The 18,863-nt window shown below is 31.5% G+C and overlaps 1 protein-coding gene and 1 long non-coding RNA gene across 2 annotated transcripts; both read right to left on the minus strand.

Annotated features, from left to right (window-relative positions):
• Positions 1-970: 970 nt before the first annotated feature.
• On the minus strand, positions 971-12,371 carry LOC132745839 (very low-density lipoprotein receptor-like). The gene is made up of 7 exons (XM_060734832.1): positions 12,251-12,371; positions 11,345-11,491; positions 10,565-10,753; positions 7,029-7,133; positions 6,212-6,331; positions 1,579-1,755; positions 971-993 (listed from the first exon to the last, which is right to left on the minus strand). The coding sequence occupies exons 1-7, from the start codon at positions 12,369-12,371 to the stop codon at positions 971-973; spliced, it is 882 nt and encodes a 293-aa protein (XP_060590815.1).
• A 3,500-nt stretch (positions 12,372-15,871) lies between these two features.
• On the minus strand, positions 15,872-18,598 carry LOC132745832 (uncharacterized). Its single transcript, XR_009627907.1, has 3 exons — positions 18,386-18,598; positions 17,740-17,818; positions 15,872-16,020 (listed from the first exon to the last, which is right to left on the minus strand). It is a non-coding gene; the product is annotated as an uncharacterized LOC132745832 (long non-coding RNA).
• Between the last annotated feature and the right edge of the window lie 265 nt (positions 18,599-18,863).

The following is an 18,863-nucleotide window of genomic DNA, read 5'->3' on the forward strand; positions in this document are numbered from 1 at the left end:
AGTAAGTCAAGAGGTAGATTGAACGTTCCTATCGTGCAGTGACAGGACGGATATGCGAAGTCATTGTGGTAATTGTCAACAATTGCCGCTTCCCGAAGAGCGAACTTGCAATCTGCCTGTACCTGATATAAGATAATCACTTAAAGCAAATATCTCCTTTCATAATAATTTTTATACAAGTTATTGAAATGAAGCGTTGGATCCGGATTGCGGGGGATAATGAGAAAAATATCATTATTCTCAATATCACGAGGCACATATCGGATACATTTTGCATTGCACATGTGACATCAGGTATTCTGCCTTTTTTCTTGTTAAATGTAAGGAAAATTATTCACACGGCATTAATGTTTATTAGATATAAGGAAAAACAAAGAACTCACTGAAGGTTAACTATATTGTATATGGGTTAAATGTATGTTTTGTACCAATTATTTGTAACAAAATATAAAAGAACGAGTAAATATTGTAAATAGTTATACAAACTTGTACCTTAAAAATGTATTTAAAAGCATCTGCAACAAACGAATGTATTTTTATTCCTTTTAGGACTGCATTAAGCAATGCTGGTTAAGTCTTGCAGATAAAATATAGGTTTGATGTATTAATTTAAAAGAATACTTACAATTTTGCAGTAATAATATTTTTAACTGTTATCGATTCATTATCTTTAATATACGAAAAATCTGAAAATGCATTTTGTTGTAAAATGAACATGGATATTTATGTTAAAAACTCTTACCGTATAAAAACATGTATAGCTTTCGTCAAAAAACGTACGGTGCAAAGAAGGTACATCGATATATTTAAGTAAAAACTCAGGAGCTATATTCGGTATTGAAAATTTTATTCTTCCAGAATCGTTTCCTTTAGGCATAATTTTCCATTCCAAAGTATCTGAGAGAGAAAAAAGTGCTTTAGTCTTAAGTCCCTATTTGTGCAAGAAATATTTTTTGCATTTGTTTTTATGTTAGATAATCTTAACTATGGTCCCTAATGTAATAGAGATAATTTGTTTAGAGGAAGTTAAAATTTTCTAATATGCTTACTTTTTATACGTATTTTAATTAAAATGCCGAGTTTAAAATTACAGCCTTTTGCTGACTTTAAATTTGTTTTCTTTTGATTCCCATCTCTATTTAAAACACATGAAGGCATAATTCTCAATTTAGAAAAAAAAGAAGATATAAAGCATAAAATGTCGGAATATATTGAAAACTACCAACTAGCACATTAACAACGAATCTCATTACAGTCAAACTTTAAGTGACATTATGCTCATTTTTACAGCTGTCAAGTTAAGTTAAATAAGGAATTTATTTTAAATGATTTGAAATTTAAATGGCAAATCATGAAAAATGTGTATGTTACAATTTAAAAAAAATACCTAAAGTATAAACAGACTGCCCCACACTTGAATTGAGTGTTATCTATGCAATTATATAGAAATGCCACTTGGATGGACATAATGTCACTTTAAACATACATGCATATTTTTCGGCACTCACTTTGTTCTAAAGACTAAAATATAATACATGTATTGATAATGCAAGGCATTTATTTAAGAATTTTGCTTACCTGTAATAATGCCATTTGACGAAAGGTATTTACTGCTGAAGTCATCAGAAGTTGGAGAATTACTTTGGCAAAATACTTCGTCACCGCCATCCCTACAGTCCGGATAGCGATCGCACGTCAGTCGATGTAGAATACATTTGTAATCAGCAGCACAAAGAAACGATTCCTCACAGAAGTCTTGGAATGAAAAAAACACGTGATAATCATTTTTGATATATGCATTTGTAAATAGATGTGATCATAGATGTGATAAAACCAATGATAACCTAAGACAACAATATTTAAGTTAAAAATATGTATAATCAAATGATAAGAAAAAGCAAAAATATATAAATGGGGCAAAGCTAAAACACTGACGAAATCAAGTAAGCCGCATCCACGTAAATTCTGGAGAAGGGTTAAAAAACAATATGCAAAAAGTCCCGTACATGCTACTGATTTAAATATTTCTGCTTTATTTACTCATTTTAAAAATTAATATAGTAAGGAAATGAATTACTGATATCAAGTTACGAATCTAGCGTTTATAACAGATGATGATTTAGATGGCGCATTATCAACCTCGGCAATAAAAGAGACGTTAATAATTATAAAAGCGCAGGATCGGACTGTGATAAAGGAGATCTATAAACATTTTTTAGATTTTTTCCAGATTTTTTATTAGCTGTTTATGATAGAATTTTCGAACATGGGGAAAACATGTATCTCAATAATTGGGGAGCAGGTATTACTATATCATTTTTTTAAAGGGGGAACTGTTGAAGATCCTAAGAATTACAGGGGCATAACCCTGCAAACATTTGTTCTCAAATCGCGAAATCGCCTAACCAAGTGGTATGTTAAACATCGTAAAACTATTGACAATCAGTTTGGTTTCCATAAGGGAAAATCCACGACAGATTGCATATTGCTTTTACACTCATTAATCGTGAAGTCACTAGCAGAAGGAAAAAAACAATATTACTGTTGTCTTGATTTCAAAATATGTGTCGACAAATTTGATCGAACCTTTATTTTTCAGAAATTATTGTCATAATATGTAAATTCAAAATTTGTAACGGCTAAAAGGTGCATGATATAACAATACAGTCTCGTCGTTTTTTAATTCAAATATTAGGGCAAAACAAGGGGTCCACAGTTATTATTATTATCTTTATACTTCGCAAATGATATACATGTATTAAAAATATAAATTCCAATATAATCGACCTCTTTAAAAATAACGACGCCAAAATATTTCTGCTGCTTTTTGCAGATGAGGCTGTTTTATTTGCACATACGCCTATGGCACTCCAATCTATGTTAAATGATTACAAGTATATTGTCAAACCTGGGGACTTAAATACTAATTAAACGAAAATAATGATATTCGAAAAAGGAAGACAAACAAGTTACAATTTCATATATAATGCCATAGTTTTAGAAAATGTAAAATCGTTTAACTATCTTCGGATTTATTTATTTAAAATGGTTATTGGAATAGATTACAAAAGAAATTAGCTCAGCATGCTTAGTTTTCATTGCATAATTTTGTAACAATTAAAATTATCCATTGGAGAAAAATTGAAACTTTTTGATAGTATGGTAGGTTCAGTTATAAACTAAGGTGTTGAAGATTTTGGATACCAAGCAGAAACAAATATAAAAATGATTCATTGCAAATTCCTCATAAAAATCTTATGTTAAAATAGAGGTATCTATAAACGCTCATTTGAAACGGAAGAATGTGTTAATAAAGTTAACATTAACAAATTTCGAATATCACTTACAAAACGACAGATTATCATTTAGAAGAGTTTTCTAGGTCATAGCATTTAGAATATGTGTATATATATGGTAAAGAAATTAGTATAGTTAAGAACCGAAAAATAAGGAGGGTTTGTTTTTGGTTATACAAATCAATGCCAAGTCATAATTTTGACACAACCACTGTTGTTAAAGAACATGAATATTTGGGTCTTCATACAGTTTAGCACATTACAGTTTTCTGAACTATTTTGTTTATGATTAAATTCTTCAGCCTTTCTATGGGATAGACAGAGTAGTTTGAATTTTAACTTTACTCAAATATGAATACTTGCCAAGATCTTTGAATTGACAAAGTTATGATTAAGAACAAACTCAGATGACATTTCATTTCATTTCTTTTTCTGTATATGTACATTAAGTGAGTAGTCATTAAAATATGTGATAGAGTTTTTAAGAATGTGAAAATGTATAGTTTTTTAATAGTCTCTAGCAAATCAAACATTTGATTGGTTTCATATATGTATGCCATTTGTTTTATCCTGTATATTATATTGATTGATATGTACATATATGTTATTGAGACTTAAATAAATAAATAAATAAATAAATACAAAACTTAGATTTTTCATCCATAAAAAAAGTAGCACGAGAAAACAGACTCTGTACGAATTGCAATTTTAACGTGGTAGAAAATTGTTCAGTTATGCTAATGTGTCCAAAATATTATAATCTACGTCGCAAATACTTAAAACCTTACTATTGTCGCTGAGGAGGATATGAAGCCTGCAAATCATTGATAAAGATGTAGATAGACCAATTTTAATAGCAAAATACATATCCTATAGGTGATTTTACAGTATTTCAAGTAAGCGAAACATTAACCACCCGCCTGGAAAAAGCCAAATCGAAAAAACTAAAAGTACCACAAACACAACAATAATGTTGCACTAAACGACCTTCAAAGATTGGAGATATAACACTTTTGAATAAACAGGGCGACATTTTACGGACTCCACACAGCTAACAACGCTGATATGGCGATAGCATAGAGAGAATGATTCTATGCTTTAAATCGGAAGGCCAAATAGTTGTAATAAAAACTGTAATTACAGATTTTTTTAAACAACATCTGAGTATAAGAAAGTAGTTTATTTTCTGGAAATGATGAGTTGACCTGGTAAAAAGGTTGTCCAGGAAAAACGAAATTGCAGACAGTGCAGGTTGCCTGACGACTTCATATATATATTAAAACGTATTATCAAGAAACGCTCTGAACAAACTCTAAAAAGAGAATTTTTTTTCAAACACAATTTGACACAGTAAGAATTTTATTTTTTAGAACTGATGAATAGAAAGTAGTGTTGACCTTATATAAAAGGCTGTCAAGGAACAAAAATATTGCAGACGGTGCAGGTGCCTGTCTTCTTAATATATATTAAAATCTATTATTAAGAAATGCTCTAAACAAATTTTAATACTGTCAATAAATTTAAAGATGATAATCAGCTAATTCGTTCTCATGGTAAAATGGTCTTGTTTCAATATAACAAAAAGGTATTGATAATTCAGACTTCACATATAATCAAAGATGTTACATTTTCTATCCTTGGAAGATCGTTCAGCACAACATTATTGTTGTGTGTAAATATTTTTTAATGTTTATAGTTTCTTTTATTTGACCTTTTCAACTTGGGTGGTTCCAGTACTCAGACTTGAATACTATGTAATCACCCTAAGAATATGTCTTTGAATTTGTCGTTTGACGTCTTATATATAATATGCAGGCTTCATAACCTTTGATCTTTTCAAACTTCCAATTTCTTTAGTTCTTCCATTGTTTATTCGTTTAGGGCACATGTTTTTACGCCGCTTTTAATGGAATGGCACAAAGTGTCATATTGAAGGTTTCATGTTAACTTCAATATGACCACATCTGCGATTGTTTCAAAATTCAAAATTGTATAATTTTCGTGTTAAAATGTTGAAGTTTGCTAAATCCAGTGCTGGGGGCGTGGACTTTAACTTGCACTTAACAGTACCATTTATGAAAGGTACAATAACCGAGCCTGCAACATTTTCAATTTTTGTGGATTCTGTTTTTCCCTGTTCCAAATAACTGATGTAATTCATGATATTGAATATGTATTTCAGCATAAAAGCTAGGCAGTTGGACTACTTAAGACTACTAAAAAATTACCAATTTAACCTCGTTTTGTTTTTAGAGTTCAAAAATATCTATATCACAAGCATAAAGTACAACAAATAGTCAGGTTTTCATTGAAAAAGGTAAAAAATATCAATCTCAAATGTAATCCTGTAGCCTCATATTCGAATTAGGTAAAGAGGTCATTATTCATTTTTGAAAACAATACTGAAACTTTTATAATACTGTATGATTACCATTAGTTTGAAATTACTCAAAAATTAAACAAGAAAGAATAGCTTGTACAAATTTTAGTGCTTTTTACTTATTTATCTTTTTATAACTGTTTGGTTAAACAATAAAAAACAAACATAAAAGAAACAGCAAACTAGGAGCAATCACAATAGGAACGCTCTGCACTCAATAAGTTAATAGTACCATATTCCTCCAAAGCCAGTTATTTTGCTTGAAACTCATTTTCGTTGGTGTTGTTGGTGTTGTTGCGACTTACTTCTTTTCAAATGTCGTTTTATAATAAAGCAACATTTTGGAATTTCTATTTCGAAATTGTTTTTGCTGTCATCCGACTATAGTGAATTTCAAGTATTAAAAACAGGTATTGCCTACATGGCTTTTAGATACCAACATCAACGTTACAAACTGAACTTGAGAATACATCAAAATTTAATATAATTTATAATTAAAGTTGCTTTACAATGTAATACATAGTTAAATACAAACCACAATCTGTTTCATCGCTTTTGTCGAAACAGTCGTATTCAGCGTTACATCGATTGACTGCTGGAATACATTGTCTATTTTCACAACGAAACTCAGTTTCATCATCACACGTTGGGTAATCTTTAAGAGTTCGTAAATAATCAATTGAACAGCAAAAATAAAAAAGTTACACAAACTTTGAACCGTGTGTTATATATTGTATATATTTACACAGTTAACTTTGCAAAAAAAATGTTTAGATATATACTATAATTTTAATTATATTTGTGACCAAAAATAAAAGCGATGTAGTCTTCTAGCGCTTTATTTCAGTGTCGACACGATTACATTCAAATATGAATTCATCTAGGGTGTGCTCTCAATAAATGATTGGAAAATTACGAGGGAATCAAAATTATTAAGGGATAAAAACATAATGTGTTATATTGGTAGTAAATCCATAAAAGTAGGGTTCTTTCATAGCTAAGTCTTTCGCTTTTTTACATTATATATTTTGGAAACTATTACAAATGTTTATAAAAGATCAGAATGCGCCGTTAAAAAAGGGTTTGCACTTTCTTTAGGGATTATTATTTTCTCTATTTTATACATATATAAAGAATCGTTTGATTCCTTGCATATGGTGTACAAATATGCGGAGTCCATTAAATCGGCTAATTTAATGTATAAAATTTAATACATACAGTTGAGTAACAGCATTGTATGGTACATATGTCGGCAACATTTAAACAAAATAGAACGATTTCATTGGCAGACACATTTTGCCGGACTAGAAATGTATTAATTTTATAGTAATCTTTGAAATATTAAAGCTTACCACACAATTCATCTTTGCCATCCACACAGTCCGGTTTGAAGTCGCACACTCGACTCAGTTTAATACAGTTTCCGTTGTCACAAGAAAACTCGTCTTCGTTACATTCTACACAAATGTAAATATGGTACAATAATTTTTAATGAAAACAAAATTGTGATACCTTTTTAGGTTTATGTATACATCAATCTATCAATTGTATCATCCACAAGGAGACGAGACCGAAAAATATGTATTTTCGCCGTACACTTGTTTTTCTGTGCTCTTGGATTTTATTATTTTATGTTGGATTTTAAATGCTGAAAAGTGCAATTTTGTGAAACATTGTAAATGAATATTTTGTGGATTTTTATGTGTACTTAACTAGCTACAACAACACTTTTTAAGTTGTTTATGATGGGTGAAAGTTACAGATATTTACCAAATATACTTATTTCGGACATGATTGAAATCAATAACCAGCCAACCATAAATCACAGGTTTTGTCGTGAATAGGATCAACGGTTTCGAGTGATAGGCAACGTAATAAATTAGACCATTGTGTACACGGTGTTATACATAAGCTTCACATTTCTTAACCCAAAACACACAAAAAGAAGCATACGTGGTGGTAAAGCTTAAATCCTGACTACGCCTTCTTGTGCAAACCTACACAATTTGAAAAACCCCTCAAAACAAAACACGCGTGTTCAGATTTGTGAAAAAGTGTCATGTTTTACACTTAACTGTACATTTGTTGTTAACAATGATAATTTTGTTGGCCAGTATTTGAGGGAACACAGAATTGACTTTGCTTGGTTGCTTGAAACATGGTTTTCTGACGAAAAACAACATCAGTATGAAACGTATGATCTCAATCAACATGGTTACAAAATCAGTGTTGCAAACAGCAAGAACAAAATTGATGGCGGAATTGCTTTGACTTTTAAAACCAAACTTAAAATGAGAAAGATGGAACATGGGACCAAACAAATTTTTGAGTTAGGCATATGGAAACTCATTTTCAAAAGTATAACAGTACACGTAGTTGGTTTATACAGACCCCCATTCCTAGCCACATGTGAGCAATTTGTAACTGACCTATCAACCTTCATAGAAGATATCTTACCTACATACTCTAACTTGTTGATTATGGGAGACTTCAACCTTAACCTTGACAATGGTAGTGACTTCAAAACTGCCTTCATGCTATGGGTTAAGAGCAACATTTACACACACACTGTTGGAAGCTGTTTAGACTTGGTAATCACTGAATCGATGAATGGTGTATGTGTACTTAAATGTGAACAAGGGCTTTTTCTCTCCGATCACTGTGCTACCACCGTAGTCATTAATGTGAAGATAGCAAACATTACCAGTAAAACTGTACAATTTAGAAACTAGAAAAGCATATCCCATTCTGAATTCTCCGATGATTTGACGAAGATTTTAGTTGATATTGAAGGTGTCAATACTTTTGTAAACTTGTTTGAATCAGAAATTCAGTCTGTTGTTGACAAACATGCTCCAAAAAAGGAACAAACTAGGATATGTAAAACTCAAAAACCTTGGTTTAATGAGACAATATTGGAATTTAAGCGTATTGTTCGGAAAAAACAAAGACTTTTAAGAAACTACAAAGAACCAGAACAATTCAAGAAAATTTAAAGAAGCACGAAATAGATACTGTAAAGAAATTTATTTTGAGAAAATAAAAACAAGTTACAAGTGATAAAATTCTAAATGCCAAAGGTGATTAAAAAAACTATGGTATAGTTTCGAAATTAACTGGTACTTAAACAGAAAATCTTATGCACAGCCTACAAATGACGGTGAGCTAGCTGGGAAGTTTGCAGACTTTTTCCAGGACAAACTAGCCAAATTCGCAAATCACTTCAGGATTTTCCAAGCTTCATTCGATGATCTTACAGAACTGAATACCAAATCGTGTGAGCCAGACTAATTACCCACATATATATTAAAGTCAAATATTAATAAGCTTCTGCCAACCATTACTAAACTTATCAATCTATCTTATCACTTAGCATCATTCATGTGAGACTGCTTTACTCAGACTTGTCAATGATCTCCTAGATGGTATGGAGAAGCAAGAGGTGACAGCTTTAATTGCAATAGATCTAAGAGCAGCATTCGACATCGTGGACCACAGCATTCTACTCGACGTGTTACACAGTCAGTACGAAGAAAAGGTACCGTGTTAGCATGAGTGGACTCGTACCTGGGACCTCGTAGTTGTCGCGTCAGTGCTGGAATGTAGTCTACCTCAGGGGAGCTGTCTTGGTCCGTGGCTCTATCTCACATATGCGGGAACCTTATTTGATTTTATACCACCAATCATATCTGTATACGGCTTTGCTGATGACCACACTGCTAGTCAACGCTTTCGACCAACTTCAGTGATCAATGAACATAACGCTATAAAGCAACTTGAAGACCGTGCTGTAATCATCAATGACTAGATGAATGCCAATAAATTCAAAATGAACATCACCAAGACAGAATTCATTATGTTTGGTAGTAAAGTCCAAATTGGTTAATGTTCAATTAAAGAATTGATATTGCCAGTGATAAATTCAATATGTCAGTGTCATAAGATACTTTGGTGCCTACTTAGATGGAGGGCCTAAGATTCTCAACACATGTTTTGACCAAGTGTAGATCTGCAATGTTAAATTATTTGAGAATAAAGGGCATTCGCAAATCTCTGACTCAGGACGCTACGAAAATCCTAGTATTATCGCTAGTAATCTCACATTTAGATTATTGCAACGCTATATTGTTTGGCATTTCAGAAAGTGAGTTACAGAAATTACCTTTAACATTTGACAATATTTTAGTACTGTTGGTCCAACTCTCTGGAATAAATTACCTCTGTATATGAGGACAGTGTTCGACTTTGGACGAGTTTAAGAAAAATGTCAAAATTTTAAGAGATTTTTACCCATTGTTTCAAGATTGTAATTGGGCTCTAAACTGATCGAGATGTGGAAATGTGTTAAAAGTTTTATTAAAATAATCATTAATTTTTATTTTCTTTTAAATCATTTTTTATCATAATGTTTTACTACCTTTTTTAGTTTTTAATACTACAAACGTATTTTACACGGCTGATTTCTTTAACTTATTTTTTGTAGTTCATTTGCCATGCATATGTGATTTGCTATCTATATGTACATACTTTTATTACTCTATTTGCAACGCCATTGGATATGTTTAATAAATAAATAGGCGTTTAATTAGATAAAACAGTTTCAGTTGTCAGTTTCAGAGGACAAAAGTCATCACGAAGTAAAGAAAATGTTTACAGTATTGAATCCAAACGGTCAAATCAAATAATCTTATTGATATACAACTTCATTAGCAATCAAACACTCAATCAACCCATTTATCTTACTTTACTTAAGGTATATGTTTAGGGAATATTTTCATTATTTCTAAGTATTAAACTATCACTTAAAATGTATGGCATAATACAACGATAAAACATTCACATAATAAATTATGAGTTTTACAAAAGTCTAATGAACCGAACAAATTACCAATATTGTCATGCAAACACCTGACTTCGTCCGACGCATCAAGACAATCAATGATATCATCACATTTAGCTAACATAGATATCCACTCTCTGCTATGTTTACAGCGGAAATAAGCCCCGGAATTGTGTCGGCGGGGTAAATCAGAGTTTATCATTGTATCCGTAGTTGTATGTTTTGAGAGATTGTGATCTAAATGAAAATATCATTAAAAGTATTTTAAAACACAATTTTGTTCCAAGAAGAGGGCAAATACAAGGTAAGGTTTTATCGCGGTACGTCTCTTAACTAATATACTTAAAAAACTAAACACAAATATTTTGTACATTAGCTGTAAATAATTGATAAAAAAGTATTTTTCGAACAAGCAAGCGTTTGAAAGAAAACTACAAAAAAACTCTTATCAATATCATCGAATTGACAATGTGTCAATAGAGAAAGAAGTTACTGATTCAATATGATTCATTCTTACGCAAATGTTTTGGCTTTGAACCCTGGTGTCGCTTTAAGCTTGTAACACATAAGGTTTGCCAATATCATATTTCCTGTTGTTGGCGCCATATGACTTAAATTGTTTTGGTTCACCGTAAGACAAAACAAAACAAACACAAAATATATTAATAATAGAGAACAATACTTTAGATTGTATAAATATTTGTCATGCTCATGAATCAATAATTTAACCACAAACTCATTTAAACTAATGTTACCTACAAAAGCAGATTGTCGCCAAAAAAAACTTAAAATAAAACAGTAGTAAATAATGCCGAATAATGTACTAACCTTTAATTTTGTTCAAACATGACAATTCATCCGTATAGTCTAAGCAGTCGAAATTTTTATCACACCAGTTCACAAAGGATATTGACGATCCATCAGAGCAGTTAACGTCAAACTCCTTCTTTTCAGACAAACTGATGTTATCTTTGTCTAATTAATGTTAAAATTCAATTAAGCGAGAATTGTTAGTACAGAAAATCTATATTACATACTTTAATGACTCTGAGACGTTCTTTTATGTTTTTTATGTAAATAAAAGGGAGGTCTGATCTTCTTCAACTTATCATATCCATGTATATCATATTGATATAAAGGTATTGACATAACACACTCTTTAATTTGGTCGTCATATAAATGTATTTTTGTTAAAAGAATAAACACGTTACTTACACATTTAGTGTAAACGAAACGATTGATACAAACATGTGAAAACAATAAATGAGCGTGTCATGCCACTTATGAAGCTCCGTATATATTTAAGTTTGAGAACAAAACTGATTTTTATTCCCTCGCACGCACAACTAAGTTATGCAGGCTTGGGTGGGGAAAGGGTATGGTAAACTGGTTTGAAGGTTCGCGCAATTGTATCGTTCTAATGTTGATTAAAAAAATCCGTCATATTATCTTATACATCTGAAAGACCCCGAATGCATGCATGCAGAAAAGTTTAATTCAATTGCTTATATTTATCTTTCATCGGTAAAGTATCAAAATTCTGTCCGAATTGTTAATGGCATTGTTTTATACTGATTAAAACTATTCTTTCGGTATTGCCTTAATGCCCTTCGCAGAATGCATATTCGCAAAATGCTACTCTTCTGAGGGAATATTGTAATATTAAAAAGTGTATAAGGATTTTGATATTAGCTACAATCCTTCAGTTGAACATTACATAAACATAGATCATACCACCTGTTCCTGACATGTATATTGTAAAAAGCAGTTTGCTAGAATTAGCTACATCTTTCTTATTTACAATGTTAGTCGTTATTTTTACTGTAATGAAATGACCATCAATGCCAACTGCCATCTTATTTAAATAATTTTATACGGATTTGAATCATTTGTAAAATAAACAACAGTTAAAGGAAACAACTGTCAAATAGAAATTCAAACAAAGTGTTCATATAAGTGATCTGGAATCTCAAAGTCAAATTAATTGAATTTTCATACAACTTATCAAAACATTGTTATGTTTAAAATGATTTATACTAAGATAAAACAACACTTAAGACAACATTGCCATGTGAAAAAATTGAAGTATGACATTGACTTTCAAATGCACATGACCCTCAACTAATTATTATGTTTCTGTTCCAAAACATATCCAAACAACTTATAACAACCTTAAAGGAAAAATTGACACGACATTTTCTAACATATATTATACGATATTTACATTGACATAAAGATGACATTGATCTTCAAGGTCAAGTCTATAATTTTGTCCAGAAAATTGATTGCCTTTTATTTGTTTATGCCTACTGAGGTCAAACTGATTTGAAATTTAAAAAAAAAGATCATAAAATTGTCATGAACTGATTTCATAGCACTTGGAACAAATCCGTCAGTAAGAGATATTCAGTTGAGATCTTGACATTTAAATTACCATTATCTTCCGAGTCAATAAAAATATTATGATACCGCCGCACAACACAGCTTGTCCGTCAGGCCGTCGGCTGTCCGGCTGTCCGTTGGTTTTTCCTTGTCCGCCCAATAACTTAAGTCAAATTTGGTATAAAGATTGGCTTTGATTAGTAGATGGTCCATATTGATTTTGAGGTCACCAGGACAAAGGTCAAGGTCACCTTGACTGAAAAAGTTATCCGTCCAATAACATAAGAATCCTTTGACCACCAACAGTTTAGCAATGATCATTAAATGACCCCTTTTTGATTTTGAGGTCACTGGGTCAAAAGTCAAATTTACAGGGGCCTTGACTAAAAATGATTAGTCATGATTAGTAGATGACCCTTTTGTTTTTGAGATCACCAGGTCATAGTCACAGGGGTCTCGACTTAAAAAGCTTGTCCGCCAAATAACTTAAGAATCCATTGACCAACAGTCTTCATATTTAGCATGGACGTTATTCATAACAATGAGATGACATCTATTGCTTTTGTTGTCACTGGGTTAAAGGTGAATGTCACAGGGGTATTAATTTTAAAAAACTTGTTCGCTCAATTGCTTTAGAATGCTTTGGTAAACAGTCATTGGTTTATGACTAGTAAATGACCCCTATTGATTTTGAGGTCACTAGGTCAAAGTTTTTGGTAAGAAGGGCATTGACTTAAAGATGTTTGTCCGCCCAATAACTTGAGAAACCTTTGACCCACTTCTTCGTATTTGTCATGGAGGTTAATCATGACCACTAGATGACCCGTCACTTCAAAAAACTTGTCCGCCCAATAACTTAAAAATCCTTTGACCCACAGTCCTTATATTTGGCATGGAGGTTAGTAGTGCCCACAAGGTCAAAAGTCAAGGTCAGAAGAGCTTTGACGAAAAATAACTTAAGAAAATCCTTTGACCAACAGACTTCATATTTGGCATGGAGGTTGATAATGATCATAAAGTTATTCTTATTGATTCTGAAGTCACTGTATCAAAGGTCAAGGTCACAGGGCCTTTAGTTAAAAATTTTGTCCACTCAATTACTTAAGAATGCTTTGTTAACAGTCTTCATATTGATAATGAGGTTGAATATGACTAGTAAATAACTCCTATGGATTTTTAGTTGACTGTGTCAAAGGTCAAGGTCACAGGGGCTTTACTACATTAAGCTTGTCTGCTTAAATTCTTAAGAAAGCCTGGCCACAGTGTATTGATTTTGACATTTTGACATTTGAAGCTTATAATCATGTGCTCATATATACATCATAAAATACACCTAGGAAAAGCTGCATGAATTGGGGATAATCAAGCAATGATACTTTTAGTTTTGTGGTCAGTTCGTCAAAGGAAAAGGTCATTTTGATCTTTGCCAATAAAACCATGTAGAATATATAACTTAGCAATGCACATGCTTACTACCCTCATATTTGGCTGGGTGGTTGTCCCTAAGCTCTTTATGACCACTGTTAATTATAAAAAAAGTATGCGATGGTATTCACGCCATGACAGTGGCAGTTCAAGTTATTCTAACAAATTTGATTTAAATCGATGATTTCTAAGATCCAGTGTAAGTTCAATATTTGTTAAAGGGATTCCACTGAGTTTTTTTTCAACATGAGATAGGAAATAACATTTCGATATTAATGTTCTTTTTGATGTAGGTATAGACCAATAACTTGAGAGCAAAATTTCAGAGCCGTTTCTCCAGAATTATTATTATAAGTGTAAAAATGACAAAAAGCGTTGCAAAATTTCAATTTCAATTTATGTATGATTATATTTTTCAATAACCTCAATAACTCTTTTTGTATAAAGAGTCTCAGCCAATCCATTCAAAAAATCAAATTATGTGTTTTGGCTTTAATTTAAGAACTTAGAAAAGATGGATTTTGTTATGTTTCTTTTACAATTGAACTTTGCTATAATGCAGTTGTGTCTAGTAAACTCGGATGGTCATCTATGAAACAGAATGTAAAAATGTGTCTTATATTACGATACAAAAAGGCCATAGTATAATAATTGATTCAGAATTAGTATTCTTAATTGATTTATTTACTGTCATACATAGCTGTATAAAACTTTGAAAAATAGTCATTATTCTTCTTAAATACTACATTTCAATTAAGTGTAACCTATTTTTGAAAATATAAAAATATTTTTTATAATCGTTATTATCTTCATGGTCTAAATCCTACTGTTTTCACGATTTGGGGAGGTTATCAAAATAAATATCAAGTATCAAAATATGCGTTATTATGTTTTTGCTGCCATACAATATTTTTATCTTATTTTTATCGATGAATCTACCTTCTCTTTAGTTATATTTATGACTGTTTCATACACGCTTATTTATAAAAAAATATTTAATCACGTGATATATTCATGAACCAATCATGTACGGCTTACAGATCACATGCCTCTCCAAGTACAAAGACTAGATAATATCACCATGGTCTTAGTGAGAACGAACGGTGACTTCTATTTAGGTAGTCACGAGGATACGTTGCAGTCATACTGCTTCCTACTTTTTACACAATACAATGGGGTATCCTTAGTCAAAGATAACCACATCCCGGATTAATCACTGTACGGCATGTGCTATACAATTTATTTAACATGCAAAGGTCTATCAGCTATGACAAATATGTATATTGTATAGGTTGCAAAAAGAAACACGTGTCAGTCAAAACAAACAATGTTTTCAGATAAAATAGTTTCATGTAAAGAAGCCTGTATGAACTTGCTCGACAGTCAGATATGTTTGAAAATATCACATCTATGACATAATTATTATAATAAAAAATTAATTCCTTAGAATAAAAAAAGTGATTATAAATCTGAAAATCATCATAACGATTTATTTGCTCCTGTCACAAAAACAAGTGTAAAAATAGCAATGAACTATTATACCTTTTGAGATATTTCCGTCCTCTAAAAACGGTTTCTCACAGATGTAAAATCCGACCTTATTATGCAAACAATCTTCTGTCCCCCAAAGTGCTTCGGTATTGAAATACTTGAATAACGTACGGGTACAATCTGTTATTGCAGGTTGTCCGCTTTCCCTGCAATGATTAAAAACCAGCAGCTTGATCCCTTCAGAAATGTTATAGACATAGTACACAGTTTTACAATTTTATCTTTTTATTTTTTCTTCTTGATTTTAACTTCGTTAATTCAATTATTCATTCATTCATTCACGTTTTCAAATTCACGATTTCAACTTATTGACTTTAGGATTTCACCTTTTTGACATTTTTTCAAAACCTCTTGAAATCACGAATTTAACTTTCATGAATTCGCGTCTTCGAATATGCGAATTAACGATTTCAACATTTTATCATGACATTTAATCAATTTTTTGACCAGTTTCAACCGTGTGACTTCAAGGATTTTATTTAATGACTTAACATTTAAAAATCATTAATGATCGCGTACTTTAATGTATAAAACATATAATTCTAGAAGATACAAAAGTTACATAAGCTTTTATCAGTAAAATCGGCGGAATTACATATAAGGCTATCCAATGCGAGAGTCTCGTCCGCTTTCATTTAAAAGGGAAGAGGATTATAAGGTGTTGGATTAGAAGGAATTTGATTTGGATTTGAAAATTTTACGCCTATTGAAAAGAAATTAAAGTGTTAGAGGATTGCAACAGACAACAAATAATTGTTGAGAGGTGTGTAAAGAAGCGACAAGAAATTTGAAGAACGTTGACTTTCTTGAAAGCTGTCTTACGAAATTGAGTTTATTACCCTATCCTCCTGGCGGATGGCTGTCATTGTCATTACACATAGTATTACAGTTACATGTAGGGTACTTAAATATGACCAAATGCCATCAAAAGCAGTTTTGCATGTTGATGGATGTGTGATCATGAGACTGTTATGAATGTAACTAAAATTTCAGCAAGCCCTGGTTTGATAAACCTCTGAAAAACCTTACAAATACTACAATTAAATGCAATGTATTTCCTCCAAAACTTAAACTAGCACAAGTGAAACCATTATGCAACACAAATGATGTTATGACAGTAGACCAGAAGTTTTTTTGCCTATTCCGTCAATAATTTTGGAAAAAGTAGCAATTGGTCAGTCATCTGTTTATATTTAAAATATTTGATATTTACGTTGTGCTTTAAGTAAAATGTCATGGTAGCCAAACCAACAATAAAGACTTCTTGAGGATTGAAGACCTTGAAAACAATTAATATGCGCCTGCTATCTTAGTGGATCTATGAAAGTCTATTGATTGCGTGCCACGGGACATTTTTGGACAAGTTAAAACATTATGGATTATCAGGACCTGCAGCCAGCCTCATATGAAAATATATGAAAAAAACAAAATCAACAAGGAAGGGAGACATTCAATGAACGCATCTCCCAACACAGGACCAACCGCATTGAGCCCATCAGAACACCCAAACAGTATGTGGCACAAGGGCTAAACCAGACTGGATAAACCGGTAGGGGACTTAAATGCAAAAAAATGGCTACAATATTAAAGAGCTTCTTGTGATTTGAACCGATGGTCTTAACTGAAATCTAAACAGAAAATTCTCTGGAGACAAACTTTAACAAATATGAAAGAAAAAATAAAGAGTATATTTACATTATAAAATATTGAAACAAAAATTAATTTTACCTTCTTTGTGGGTAAATTGTATTTACTTTACACGTTTGTAAATTAAAGGCACTATGGACTACCTGCACTTAGTCGATATGAATAAAATATAATTGGTTTCAAAATTGTTGTTAAGTAGTATCACAAAAGTTTATTACCATGCAGTGAATGTAACGCTGTTGCCGTTGACCCAATTAAAACTTGTCTTCTTGTTTTTGTCCGTAAGTCTTCTTAAGCCTTTTTATATCAAAACAAAAATACGGAATCCAGAAATACATCAGTTAATTTACAAAACATTTTACATTTTTGTGGATGAATAGGTTTACTCATACAGGAATAGTGTCTAAAAATGTGTTATATATTTATCCCTAGAATAATTAATATACACTCGAAAAACATTTTTGTTGTTGACATATTTTACCCATAAATAGATATTGTGTCTATACCCGTAAACTTAATACTATACTGAGGATTGATCAAACGTTTTAATCAGTACTAAGTCTTGCATTTTAGATAATGAATCACTTTACCCTTTAGGCGTTGTATGATAAAGGTCAATGACTCAATAGATAATTACATGCGTACTTATAGCATTGACTAAACTAACAATGTTCTTTTTCGTTCACCAAAAAAAAATATAAAAAAAAATAAATAAATAAAAAAGATATGCTAAACATAATTATATAACATTAAAATAGAATTTTGAATAGCTATCTTAAATCCAGCTAGAAACATTGATAAGATGAAACTTAAACCATGTTTATGAAAAAAAAAATGATAAACAATCACACTTTGAAAAGTTACCAATATGTGCTCCATGAAGTACGTTTTGAGTGTTTCTGTACCAAGCAGGGAACACATCATAAAACTCAATACGTAGAAGGTATTGTATGTAATTCATTTCCATTCGTGATGCTATTGTAACAAGATATTCACTGCGCTTACGGCATTTGCGGTTTGCAATATCCCATGATACCCTATCATAGAATACTGTATAGCATTTTCCGAAAAGCCCTGAACAAGACATACGCCCTGCAAAAAAGAAACGTACTCCATTTAGATTTACTTATTGTTCCATAAGGGGATTAAATATTATAAACAAAATACCGTTTGCTATGCACTCCTTCAAAACACTTGGCAAAGTCAACTACTAAGTATAGAGAAAAAGGACGAAAGGAAGATTTTTAACTTTAAATGTTAATATTCTATAATTTCCATGCCCTAAGGATATAATGGAATTCCTTTATATAATTATAAACTTCACTGAAGTATCTGCTGAGCT

This window comes from Ruditapes philippinarum, unplaced genomic scaffold (genome assembly GCF_026571515.1).
Source record: "Ruditapes philippinarum isolate M1 unplaced genomic scaffold, ASM2657151v2 ctg1753_1_1_1_1, whole genome shotgun sequence".
NCBI lineage: Eukaryota > Metazoa > Mollusca > Bivalvia > Venerida > Veneridae > Ruditapes > Ruditapes philippinarum.